Below are 14,865 nucleotides of genomic sequence, written 5' to 3'. Positions count from 1 at the left end.
CAAAATATTTCCCTAAGAAACAATGCATTGTTATCATCAAAACTAAAGGCCAGATGCAAAACCAAATCTTGTTTTAACAAAGTAGTAACTGGACCCAGAGTCGGAGTGTCAACAATCATACTTCCAGCCATGGACAATAACTTAAAACCTAGATGCTTAGCACAATCAAAATAAATGAAATAATGTGTTACACCAATTTCAATAATAGCAATTAGAGTAATCCTATTAATATAAAACATACCTCGAATCAACATGTCTATACTACTAGTCTCAGTACCAGACAATGCAAATACATTTCCTTCTGACTGATTCTTCTTAGGCTTATGACAATTGGTACAAATGTGACATTTCTCTCCACAGTTGTAGAAAGTGACAACATTACTCATACAATATACAAATCAACGCCCTAGATTCCCACACTTCAAGGAGATCGCAATCATACTCTTACACTCAGAGATGTGATGCCTAAACCCACCATATTTACAACACCTCGCATAATTAGGAGCCTATCCCCCACTTGGATTTTTCTCATCAAAAGTCCTATGTTTCCCCTTAACAAATGGAGAACCATACGGTTTTCCATGATTCAGGTTACCATTTCTCTTGTCACTGAAACTCTTGTAATTAGAGGATCTAGCATGAATGTCTTCATCATAGATGCTACACTTGTTAACCAACACATATAACTGAAAAATTTCCTGATACCCAACAAATTGCTTAATCTCTGGGAGCAGTTCATTCTCAAACTTGATACACTTAGACATCTCAGCCTCTGCTCCATTATAGTTAGGGCAAGACCTAGACAATTCTTCAAATTTGGTGGCATAATCTGCAACAGGCATATTTCCTTGCTTAAGTTCAATGAATTCCACTTCTTTCATGCCACGTACGTCAACCAAGAAATATTTTTCTAATAATTCTTTCTTGAAAATAGCCCAAGTAACCATTGTACCATTAACATCAAACCTATGTCTAGCATTATCCCATAATACTCTGTTTCTTCATGCAACATATAATCACCATAAACAATCTTTTGAGCATTTGCACATGCCATCACTCGGAAGATTTTCTCGATCTCCTACGACCAAACCTGTATGCCCTCTAGATTATGCCTTCCTATGAATATTGGTGGTTTGTTCCTCAGAAACATGTCCAGTCCACGCGATCCAGCATCTTTAACATGTGGATTTTACTAAGCTTACAACACTTGAAACACGGTTGTCAAGGCATCAGCAATAGCACAATAATTTCTCCCAGTCATTCCTTTGAATATCAACAAACAATCGTTAGAACAAACATTGTATCAACAACATTCACACACATGGCATACACCTGGAATAAATAAAATCACAAAAACCTGGCCGAACGGACCGACCTGCTCTGATACCATTATATAACACCCTAAATCCTGAAACTTATGTATTAATAATTATACGACAATTTAAGGTATCGCCAATTAAAAACCTCTAAAATCATTCAACAATTAATAAATATTCAGTAAAATATACTAACATCATACAACACTTATCATCGCACACTCGCCATCCCTTAGGGTATCATTTCTGTGGTATCAATCCTAATCGGATAAATAAACATGAACTCAACATTTAGTCTTTAAAACTTATTTAAATAAAACTTCTCCAACAATAAGAGTTATTAACTTAACTCTTAAACACTTCAAAATAAGCCAATGAAATATTAAACTTCAATTGAATAATCAAATAAAACATTCCTGGCCCCGATTTTACACGATTAGAGCAAGAATTCTAAAACCATGGAACTAAAGAAGTAACTCATTGACAAAACTTCACTTACTGCAACAATTACTCTTGAATATCTGCAAGATGTCCATGGTGGACAACATTCAAGTAAATGGAGTGAGAAATACATTCAAATAATAAACGGTGCATAAACAATCATAGTAGATTAAATATAATATAGTTCATACATAATCCACTATACATCACAATACATGTATTAAATTTTTACCCATTTAACCACAATACACAATTAATATGCAATGTGACTCTCAACGACATAATAGATTCATATGCATGTGGTATCGACCTCAACAATGGTTCTCTTTATGAACCGGGTCCCATCTGCCAAACCCATGAGCCTCACACCGAGCTCCAAGCCTCAACATCAAGGTTGGGACAATTACTAGTCACCAACATCGAAACCGATAATCGCCTCTTTCACAACAACAACAACTCATGATGCATGAATGGATGTATGCATCATCACAACAACTCAACAACACAAATGGTATCACATTGAACCGCATAATTTCTTGTACAATGTCAACATGATATTTTCGCATTGAAACCATACATCTTAACTCACATGTCATTAAAACATAACATTCAAGCAACCTACAATTATATTAGCAATTTACCTTATCATTTCATCAATAACAAAAACTCAATGTTTCACTAAACGATTCATAACATCATCATGAAAACCACAATAACAACATTACATATATAATCATAGTTAATCATCCCAATTATCACTACCATTGTATAGTCCAGTGTGCTAACTTTCCAATGCTTCGAACATCATGTAAATTGGACTTACGAAATGAAAGTTATGACCAAAATCATCGAATATGTCAAAATATTCGATAATAGATTTTTCTCAAAATTACATTGTGCAATCGATTGCAATCAATGTGAAATCGATTGTCACTGAAGGATTTTCTGAAAATTACACTATGCAATCGATTGCAATCAGGGTGCAATTGATTGTCATTGAAAGATTTTCCAAAAATTTTACTAGTGCAATTGATTCCAATCAGGGTGCAATCGATTGACATTGAAGGATTTTCTATTTTAAAAAATGACTTTTCTCTGTTACAATTGCAGAACCAATTCCAACCCTTCCAACCTCATACCAGTTCCAAATTAATTAATAAAAAACTTTCAAAATCACATTCTAACATCACCAATGGACCAAACATACTTAAATTGACACAACTATTGTTTTCCTTATGATTTCATCATCCAAAATCATACCTTAAAACACCATATTTTCATCAAAACTCAAGAACACATCATACAACAACCACTTATCATTACAATTTAAATCAATCCATGGCAAACATAATCAAGGTCATCATACAAACAGATTTATCATTCAAAAGTTCATCAATTCACATCACATATTCATAGATGATCAAACACCATTTGGGGTTACAGAAACCTCTTTGTCCTTTCAGGATTTTTTGAAAATTACATTATGCAATCGATTGCAATCAGGGTGCAACTGATTGTCATTGAAATATTTTCCAAAAATTATACTAGTGCAATTGATTCCAATCAGGGTGCAATCGATTGACACTGAAGGATTTTCTATTTAAAAAATGACTTTTCTCTGTTACGATTGTAGAACCAATTCCAACCCTTCCAACCTCATACCAGTTCTAAATTAATTAATAAAAAATTCTCAAAATCACATTCTAACATCACCAATGGACCAAACATACTTAAATTGACACAACTACTATTTTTTCCTTATGATTTCATCATCCAAAATCATACCTTAAAACACCATATTTTCATCAAAACTCAAGAACACATCATACAACAACCACTTATCATTACAATTTAAATCAATCCATGGCAAACATAATCAAGACCATCATAAAACAGATTTATCATTCAAAAGTTCGTTAATTCACATCACATATTCATAGATGATCAAACACCATTTGGGGTTAAGGAAACCTCTCTGTCCTTTTAGGATTTAGCACCTATAGATGAATACTCCCCCTCCCCTACCTTAGATTTTAGAATTTCCAGCAAAAGCAAGGTGAATTGGTGTTCTTCCCTCAAGCCATAGCACTCTTCTTCAAGCCTTCTCTCCAAAACCCTTTTCTATTTCCCGTATTGTTAGAATGAGAGTTATTTTTCTCTAATTTTCTGTTTTTATAAACAATTAACTATCTTTCTCTAATTACATATTTGCCCCTACTAACTAAATATCTTACTTCTTGCTCCCCTTTATTTATATTAATTCACACTTTCCACCCCCATTCTTACTAATTCTTTATTTGTATTATTTTAATTTAATTAATTCCACCCAAATAACTAAGTAATTTACATAATTCAGAAAAAAAAATTATTTAATTAATTTCACACCAATTAAATTAAATAAGTAAATAAAATAATCAATATTTCTAAATCGGGGTGTTACATATGTCGTCTTCATAATCAATACAACAACATTAAGTTTCAAGAATGAATGCAAATATCAATGCGCCCTTTTACCAGTATCTTTATTCGTTTGGATTTAAAACCTAACTCTATCTCTAGAAATTAGGATTAAACAAATGGATACTTGGATCTAGTAACGATCAACACCTCTTGTATGTCAAGTCATACCATGAGAACATGTTTTAAGTAGCTAATCTAAAACAAGCATTAAGAATGAAGAATCATCAATATTAAAGCTTAAGTAAAATCACATAAAATGCCATGACCATAACTAATATATGATTATAATGATGACTACACCTAATCCCGACAAAAGAAAATTAGCTACGATTATCCATCATAGTTTTACAGTTAAACCCTAGAATAAAGAGTGTGAATAACATATGCAGCGATTCTTTGAACATCACTTCCACCTTCAATCTTCCTCTCCTTATTCTCTCCTTCCTTATAAGTATCTCTTCCCGAAGATCTTGATTCATACTAGGGTATGTTTGGAAGCAAAACAACACCACCAGAGAAGATCAAAGATTACTTTTAGAAATCTCAAATCAAATGAAGGTTTTTAAAAAAAGGGGAGTATGGGTTTATACTCCAAATGCTTCTATTGATCAACTTCCTCCAACTTCTCAACATTTAAAGCAAGAAAATATGGAAGATTTTGATTTATAAAGTGCCTCGAACACATCTTAATGAAGCTCTACTTCAAACCATTCTTACAAGCTCTCAAGATGACAATAATTTTCTTTTCCATATGACTGCCAAGGATGATTTCATCATAAATCATTTGATTGATATGGCGGTCCCAGCTCATCTCAAGTTTTTGGGTCTTTATGAGGGTGATGATGGTGTAAGGTATTACGTAGCTTTTATTTGCTTGTCTTATTTTCTTTGCTTGTTGTTTCCCTAATCTATTTTTTACTTTCATCTATGTATGACATTTTTGGCTATTTTATATATTTTATGTGTTATTTATTCCTCTATTTTTTTATTATGCCAAAGAGGTAGAGTATATCATGGGTTATACTTTATTTATCCATCTAGGTGAGTTAACACTCCAAACTTTCTTTCCTTCTTAACCACTATTTTAGTCATCTCCGCGAGAGATGCATTATCATCATCAAAATGGGGGAGAATATGATTCTATGGATTCAACAAGTATGCAAATATTTTGATTATGACAAAGAAAAATAAGCAAAAATCAAGAATATCATCAAACAAAGAAAAGAGTTTGAAACAAATAAAAAAATGAGAAGTTTCTCATATTTGGTGCAAAAATGTCAAAAGCTAAAAGAACTTCACTTAGAAACAAAGCTAGCTATTAAACCCTCACATGTGATAGTGGGCCTTGTTGTTTATTTATTTTTATAGGATCAATTATGTAAAATTGTGTATGTGTGTATGTGTGTGTGTGGGTATGCGCGCGCTCTCAAAATACTAAGGTAGTATCACACACTAAAATATGTTTTCAAACTTCATCTATTTTCAAAAACATCTTAGTTTGGGCATATATTTTAAAAATTGAAGCTCAATCGATTTGAAGCATAGTTAGTTGATTATACAACAAATATCTACTCCATAATAGATTACAACACTTTTGTAATCAATTATGGGGGAAAATCGATCAATAATCGATTAAGGAAGCCTCGTCTTCAACTATTGTTCAAGTCCATCAAAAAGGTTCATATATTGCATGGTCATAATCGATATGGTCGCATCCTAATAAACTATTATGCATATTCGGCCCTAAAAGCCTTCTTTTCTCGGGTTAATGGTTTACTATAAAATAAGGACTTGTTACCATTTGGAGAAACACAACAAATAACATGTATTCTACTCATTATGTTGATGTTCTAAATTTCATATTCACTTATATACTATTTGAAGGAGAATGGCGATCCAAAACGCAGCGAAATTTAAAATTTCTCCTTTAATGATCCTTACGAATGGGCATGATCAGTGATAGAATCGTTACCTCTTGTGGCGATCACGAACGTTGAACGATGACAACGCCTCTACTCAGTCCACACGAACGAATTCCTTCAATCTCAGTGCTAGCTGCTATGAACGAAGGCTTTGAGTGAGTGAGAGAGAGAGAGAGAGAGAGAGAGAGAGAGAGAGAGAGAGAGAAACGAAAATGCAAGAGTGACAATGCTTCTACCCAAGGGTTCTATTTATAGAACCACTTGTGTGGGTTGCAAGCTAAAAAGCCCACTCAAGTGTATATGTCCCATATCTTATAATATGCCAAAATCACTTAAGCTCGTGGTACCTTACCATGTTTCGTATTCTACTTAAGTACACCATACCTTACGATGTTCTATAATTCACTTAAGGGCACCGTACATTACGATATTCCTTAATTACTCTATCTCTCATCAATCCGTCCTTTGTGTGTGACCCTATAGGTTTTCGCGGCATTGGTAATTATATTAAATCACGTATTTAACATAATAAACAATGAGCGGTATCTAGCAACACATCACTGCTACCCAAGACACGAAAATGTCATGTGATCTGACAAATCCTTCTGTGATAATAATTATGTGTATAATTTCCCTTTTGCCCTTATGTTTATATTGAACACAAGGCATAGACCGTATCATCCTTGTCCAGTTCAATATTGGGCCCATAGACATTTATCCTGTTACGCAGGATGGGCAAATTCCATCTAGGTCACTCATGTCCCTTAGCATGCGTCGTGGAGTACCCATCAACTGTCTTTATGGTCATCCAGTTACGGACAATGTTTGATCAGCAATAAAGCACTCGACTCTACATCTAGGGTCCATAGTGGTTTCAGGTCGAAGGGTGGTATACACCATTATCACCATGAGAATAACTTATGACACTTTGCATAACTTTCTATATAGTATTCTCATAGCGGGTCAATCCGGTATAAATATTGCTCTTAATATTCATACCTATGTTTGAGACTTGATAACTCCTTATCCATGATCCATGAGATGTGATCATCAGTCTATAAACATAATAGTCTTCATGCTTTAATGTTATCCCACTTCACAATAAAGCTCGACTACGGATACTTTAAGAATAGTGTCCTTATGTTTAATGTGATCTCATGATTAAGTCACACTTGATACATTAATCGGACTAGCTATTCTAGGGACTTTATTAAACAAACATAATAAAGAAAAAGTCTTTTATTATTAATAAATAATTTGATACAAGTACCAAAAGTATTGGCCTCTAGGGCTTACACCAACATTATTTTAGTGCTGAGAGAACAAACATTCATGTAGAGTTATCTTGTGTAAATTGATGTTGATCTATAATTGCAAAATAAAACGGGGTTGTTCTCTTGACTCTGATACATTGATATAAAAGTGGAAAGTTGAACCTAAGATAAAAAAAATTAGTGTAAGGAGGTTGTGGATTGACCATGTTGTTAAAACTCTCTGGTAGTGGAAATCTCAAGGTTTAATCCTTAGGGACTTGATGTATGCCTCATAGTTTTTTACTGAACCAAAATAAAATATGGTGTGTTATTCTCTTATCTGTTTTTTTGCATGTCTTTACTTAATTTTACATATCTTCATCTTTAATCCATCTCTTAAAAATCAACCTTAAAATTGATTTACTCTGTAAATCTATAAAAAATTATATCACAGTTCAGCACCCTCCCCTTTTGTGTTTTAAGACACATGGCCAAAAATTGAATCCCACAATATTATACATTACATTATGCACTTAGAAATTAAACCAATTACTATATGCATCTACCATGAACCATTTAAATGTTGCAACTCGTGTACTCAAATACTTGAGAATATTTTTGTTGCCCAAGTGACTTCAAACACAAGATGGGGTATATATATATATATATATATATATATATATATATATATATATATATATATATATATATATATATATATATATATATATATATATATATATATATATATATATATATATATATATATATATATATATATATATATATATATATATATATATATATATATATATATATAAATAAAGACTTAGAAAATAAATTGGTTATTAGATTGAGTTTAAGATGTGATAACATGAAATAATATCGCATTTTTGGACTCGATTTAATTAAATTATATTATTATTTGACTCGATTTATTTTATATTATTCGATATTACTTGGTATTTTCCTTCTATTTATTTCAGATAACATAAACTGAAGCATGTGTGAAAAGGAAAGAAAAGGGGTGCAAAAAGAGGATTCTCCAAAAAGAAGCATTCCACTAAAGCCCAGCCCACAACTACAAGGAGAAGCGCTGAAGCGCTGTGACGACCGCCACACAAGGCGTGACGAGCGTCACGCCCCTTCGCTCAGCGTTACGAGCGTAACGCAGGGTGTGACGGACGTCACACCCCATTCCTATATTTTTGGCTTTGACGCGTAACAGAAGCACGTTCGGCCTTTTTCTTCGCTTGACTCGTTGACACACGAGGAAACCTACTGACGGAATTTTTGTGCAACGGTTACATGATGGATTAATATAAATAGACCTTAAGTGGTGCCCTGAAGCTCTCCTCCTTTTTTCCAGATTTCCACGTCGTGCATTATTTTTACAGCATTATATTTTTTATCAGCATTCCATATTTTCTTCAGCAGTTTATTACCTTAGCATTTTTTATTTCCCTTTTCTTTGTTAGCTTAATTTTTTAGGCATTCAATTAATTTTCTCACAATAGTTTCTACACCGGAAACTATTGTGTAACTTTTACTGGATCTAACCTTACGTTAGATCATAGTATTTTATTCCTTCGTTTTATTTTTCTGTCTGATCGAAGATTGTGAAGAACAAATCCAACCGGTTTGTGGTGGAGTGTTCAAGCATCGAAGTTAGAGAACAACCAAGATTTCTATTAATTTTACAGGTTCATTAATTTATTGTTTTAATTTATATATGCTCTATACTGCTGTTTATCTATACTGTTTGTCTGATATGGCTGTATTTAAGCATAATTATTGTTTAGGCTTGTTTAGCATGTCCGGCTAAATAAACTTAGATATCGGTATGTAAAGTAAGCGGAATAAAGGAATCAAAACTAAGTTGGTTTAAATTTATTTAAAGATATAGTCACTCTTTTTATGGTCTCAATTTACAGGGTTAATACCAAAGTTTTTGTACGAGAGTAAAAGACATAAAGAAGTTAAAATCAATAGAACGACAGTTTGAGCTTTTAACTGGACAATGTAAATTGGACATTAACTTTAAATCAGGGCGAAAGCAATTTTTAGAGTTAATTAAATTCTAATCATTTTCAAAAAGTATTTTTAAAGGTTAAATGTGAGGACGAGAGTTAAGCATTTAAGTTTAATCATATAATCTAAGTCAACAGAGCGAGAGTTTGAGACGAAGGTGTTTAAACGGTTAGTATTTTAATAAAAAGAGTTTCTATAGATTCTATTGTTTTCAAAAAGTGATTTTAGTTTTAACTAAATAGTGAGAGCGTACGTTAAGGTAAAATCATAGTCTATTCAACAGAGCGAGAGTTTGAGAAAAGATTTTTAATCAATAGTGTCTAATGAAAGGACTTATTTTAAAACTAAGAAACCAACGAAGATTTGACTCCCTAAGTACGACGAACTACATACCGATATCCGCGTTATTTGATATTTAATCTAGATCCAATTTTAGTTTTACTTTTCCCCCTAATCATCAAAGTATCATCCGCCTTAGCTTTACGAAGTAACCTTAGAAAAACGGTATATCGATTCATTAAGTCCCTGTGGGATCGATATCTTTTAAAACTACGCGATTAGACTGTGCACTTGCAGTTAATACCCCAATAGACTCATAAAGTCGCGATCAAGTTTTTGGCGCCGTTGCCGGGGACTTTTATTTAGTCGATATCGTAACTCTTCTGTTACGCTGTAGAGACTAAGGCAATTTTTATTTTCCCTTCTTTTTCGTTGATTTGTATGCCACACACTCGCTCACAAGGCGAACCGTATTACTTACGAATCAACGACGTTGAACGATATCTCTGAGTCTTACGACGAATTCGGGAGTATCGTGCCGCAAACAATCTTCCTCCAATCGAAATTCCTGATCTCAAAAATCTTCTTCCTTATCCGATACCCGAGATGGCAGAACTAGCTCGTGCTCTTCGAGATTACGCTGCTCCATCGCAAGATGAGCCGCATTCGAGTCTTGCTCCACCCGCAATCGAAGCAAACAACTTCGAACTTAAACCTTCGCTGTTGCAGGCAGTGCAACAAAACCAATTTTTTGGAAATCCTACCGAGGATCCAAACCTTCATTTATCCGTATTTGTTCAATACGCTGATACTGTTAAAGTTAATGGTGCCAATTCAGAGGCAATTCGACTTCGTCTCTTTCCTTTCTCGTTAAGAGATAAAGCTAGAAGATGGCTTCAGTCTCTTCCCTCCAACTCAGTCACCACATGGAATGAGTTGAAGAAAGTCTTTCTTGCCCGATATTTTCCTCCAAGCAAAACAGCTATGTTAAGAGCCCAGATAAATGGATTTAAACAGAAAGATAACGAGTCTCTTTTCGAAGCATGGGAAAGATACAAAGACATGATGAGACTTTGTCCACACCTTGGTTTAGAGGACTGGTTAGTAATTCATACCTTCTATAATGGTCTCTTATACAACACAAGATTAACAATAGACGCCGCCGCAGGTGGTGCGCTTATGGATAAACCTTACGCTGACGCTTATCAACTTATCGAAAGCATGGCCCAAAACCATTATCAGTTGGGAAGCGACAGAACAATGGTAGAAAAACCTCAAACGAAAACTGGCATGTACGAGATAAGTAGCCTTGATCATGTTAATGCAAAAGTGGATGCTCTTGCCCAGAAAATTGAAAGTTTAAATGTATCACCTCCAGTCGCCGTGGTTGCCGTAACTCAAAATTGCGAAGTCTGTGGAATTCAAGGTCACACTCCTACAGATTGTACACTCCTAACAGGAATCAAAGCAGAGCAGGTGAACTATGCTCAAGGAAATCCTTACTCACATACCTATAACTCAAACTGGAAGAACCATCCTAATTTTTCATATAAGAGTAACAATGCTTTATACGCACCAGGACAAGCTCCCAGTCAAGCCCCAACTATACCTCCTGGATATCAAAAGCCGACCCCATCTACACCTAACAATAACGTTCCTAGAAAATCCAATTTGGAAATCATGATGGAGAACTTCATAGCTTCTCAACACCAAACCAATAAAGATTTCTTAAACCAGAATGTACACACTAACGAACAAATTAAACAACTAGCAAGTAAAGTAGATGCCCTGGCTACCCATAACAAAATACTGGAAACACAAATCTCACAAGTAGCTCAACAACAAGCGCCTACTGCTGCCCCAACTGGTACATTTCCTGGACAGCCCCAACCTAACCCGAAAAGCCACGCTCATGCAATTATATTAAGAAGTGGAACAAAGGTAGAAGGACCGTCTGACCCAAGGATTGAGAACCAAAACTCTAAAAAGTCAACTGAGGAAGAAAGTAAACCTAAGGAAAAGGAAGAGTGTAATAAGGAAACCGTAGAAAAGAAAGAACCTTATGTACCTCCACCGCCTTACAAACCACTTATCCCTTACCCTCAGAGGCTAATTAAAACCAAAGACGCGGGCCAATTTAAAAAATTTGTTGACCTACTGAAACAATTAAACGTCACCATTCCTTTCACAGAAGCTATTACACAGATGCCTTCATATGCTAAGTTCTTAAAAGAAATTCTTTCTAATAAAAGGAAACTTGAAGAGAGCGAAACCGTTACACTCACTGCTGAGTGCAGCGCAATAATCCAGAATATGCCTCCTAAACTTAAAGACCCTGGTAGTTTCTCTATACCCTGTCACATAGGAAAATTTGTCATAGACAAAGCTTTATGCGATTTAGGAGCCGGTATCAGTGTTATGCCCTTGTCCATATGCAAGAGACTTGAAATGGGAGAATTAAGACCAACTAAAATGTCTGTGCAATTAGCAGATCGTTCCGTTAGATATCCCGTAGGAATACTTGAAAACGTTCCCGTGCGCATAGGTCAATTCTACATTCCAACCGATTTTATAATTATGGACATAAGAGAAGATGAAGTTACCCCCATTATATTGGGGAGACCATTCTTAGCAACCGTCGGTGCCATCATAGACGTAAAACGAGGACGACTCACTTTCGAAGTAGGAGAAGAGAAAATTGAGTTCATTCTTTCCAAAAATTTTAAAGCACCTGCAATAGAAGACACATGTTACTTCATGGATATCATCGATGAATGCATAAAAGAAACAGAATTAGAAAATGACGAATTGTCTGACTGTCGTGTAGAAGACAGACTGAACCAATGTTTAGCAGTAACATCGGATCCTACGCAATGCCTTAAGAAACCAACCCTCGACCTGAAAACACTTCCCAAAAATCTGAGATATGAATTCCTAGACTTAGAACTTGAACGACCCGTGATAGTCAATGCAGACCTAGGAAAACTCGAAACCGAAAAACTCCTACATATCTTAAGAAAATATCCAACCGCACTAGGATACAACATCACCGATCTTAAAGGGATAAGTCTTTCTATTTGTATGCACCGCATCATGCTAGAAAAAGATTGTAAAACTTCTAGGGAACATCAGAGGAGACTAAACCCGATCCTGAGTGAGGTAGTGAAGAAGGAAGTAACGAAGTTATTAGAGGCAGGTACTATATATCCTATATCCGATAGCAAATGGGTTAGCCCTGTACACATAGTACCAAAGAAAGGGGGTATAACCGTGATCGAAAATGAAAAAGGAGAAACTATAACCAAACGAATTGAATCGGGATGGAGAATGTGCATTGATTATAGAAAGCTAAACAAAGCAACCCGAAAAGATCATTTTCCTTTACCATTCATAGACCAGATGTTAGAACGATTAGCCAAGCATTCTCATTTCTGCTATCTAGACGGTTACTCAGGCTTCTTTCAAATACCAATTCATCCTGATGACCAAGAAAAGACAACATTCACATGTCCTTTTGGTACCTTCGCTTATCGACGAATGCCGTTTGGCTTGTGCAATGCTCCTGCAACCTTCCAAAGGTGCATGATGGCAATATTCGCCGATTTTCTCGAAAACATCATGGAAGTCTTTATGGATGACTTTTCCGTATGCGGACAAACTTTTGAAGAATGCCTTGAAAACCTAGAAAGAGTTCTAGAACGATGTGTAAAAGTAAACCTAGTACTTAATTGGGAAAAATGTCACTTTATGGTACAAGAAGGAATTGTTTTAGGACACATCATATCAAATAGAGGAATTGAAGTAGACAAAGCCAAAATAGAAGTAATCGAAAACCTTCAACCTCCGAAAACTGTGAGAGAAGTACGAAGCTTCTTAGGACATGCCGGTTTCTACCGACGATTTATTAAAGATTTCTCTAAAATAACTAAACCTTTAACCGGATTATTAATGAAAGATGCTGAATTCATCTTCGACAATAAATGTTTAGAAGCATTTCAAACACTTAAACAAGCCTTGATCTCCGCGCCCATAATGCAGACCCCAGATTGGAATGAACCTTTCGAAATAATGTGTGACGCAAGTGACTACGCCGTAGGCGCTATTTTAGGACAGAGAAAGGATAAAAAACTTCACGTCATATATTATGCGAGTAGAACTCTAGATGAAGCGCAAATGAATTACGCCACGACCGAGAAAGAACTTTTAGCAGTAGTATTTGCGCTAGATAAATTTCGTTCCTACTTGGTTGGAGCTAAAATAATCGTTTACACTGACCACGCTGCCATTAAGTACCTCTTAACAAAAAAGGACGCTAAACCTAGACTCCTAAGGTGGATCTTGTTGCTACAAGAATTTGATTTGGAAATCAAAGATAAAAAAGGAACTGAAAACATAGTAGCAGATCACCTCTCTAGACTTGAAAACCTGGAACTGGAAAGAACATCGATCAACGATGATTTCTCGTACGATAAACTTATAGCTAATTTGGAAGAAAATAGAGCTGATGAACAGGTAGAGACCACCTTAGCTATATGCGTTACACCATGGTACGCTGATTTTGTCAATTATTTAGCCGCTGGAGTGGTTCCACTTGATTTATCCTACCAACAAAAGAAACGATTCTTCCATGACATAAAACATTATTATTGGGACGACCCTTTACTTTTCAAAAGAGGCCCCGATGGTATTTTCTGTCGGTGTATACCTGAAGAAGAGGTAGAAAGTATAATCCAACATTGTCATTCCGCTCCTTATGGTGGACACGCAAGTACATCCAAGACCTGCTCTAAAATCCTACAAGCCGGTCTTTATTGGCCAAACATATGGAAGGATGTGCGTGCTGCTGTCAAGAAATAGGGATAGGTGTCAACGGACAGGAAACATATCTAGACGTGACGAAATGTCACAAAAAGGCATTTTGGAAGTAGAAATTTTCGATGTGTGGGGAATAGATTTCAGGGGACCTTTCCCACCTTCTTGCGGTAACAAGTACATACTCGTAGCAGTTGACTACGTATCAAAATGGATTGAAGCTATAGCTTCTCCAACAAACGACACACGAGTAGTAACTAGACTCTTTAAGAATATAATCTTTCCAAGATTTGGTGTCCCAAGAATAGTCGTCAGTGATGGTGGATCGCATTTCATAGCTAGGATACTCGA

General features: G+C 35.3%; 1 protein-coding gene and 1 non-coding gene across 2 annotated transcripts; both read right to left on the bottom strand.

Annotated features, from left to right (window-relative positions):
• Window positions 1–506: 506 nt before the first annotated feature.
• LOC127088948 (uncharacterized) lies at window positions 507–947 on the bottom strand. Its single transcript, XM_051029339.1, has one exon. The coding sequence runs from the start codon at window positions 945–947 to the stop codon at window positions 507–509; it is 441 nt and encodes a 146-aa protein (XP_050885296.1).
• A 9,739-nt stretch (window positions 948–10,686) lies between these two features.
• LOC127116303 (small nucleolar RNA R71) lies at window positions 10,687–10,793 on the bottom strand. Its single transcript, XR_007801257.1, has one exon. It is a non-coding gene; the product is annotated as a small nucleolar RNA R71 (small nucleolar RNA).
• Window positions 10,794–14,865: the final 4,072 nt, after the last annotated feature.

This window comes from Lathyrus oleraceus, chromosome 1 (assembly GCF_024323335.1).
Source record: "Lathyrus oleraceus cultivar Zhongwan6 chromosome 1, CAAS_Psat_ZW6_1.0, whole genome shotgun sequence".
Classification (NCBI taxonomy): domain Eukaryota; kingdom Viridiplantae; phylum Streptophyta; class Magnoliopsida; order Fabales; family Fabaceae; genus Lathyrus; species Lathyrus oleraceus.
This window is presented reverse-complemented; position numbering and strand designations above follow the sequence as displayed.

Coding starts and splice junctions, on each gene's coding strand:
- LOC127088948 (XM_051029339.1), bottom strand. CDS start 947: ATGGTTACTTGGGCTATTTTCAAGAAAGAATTATTAGAAAAATATTTC.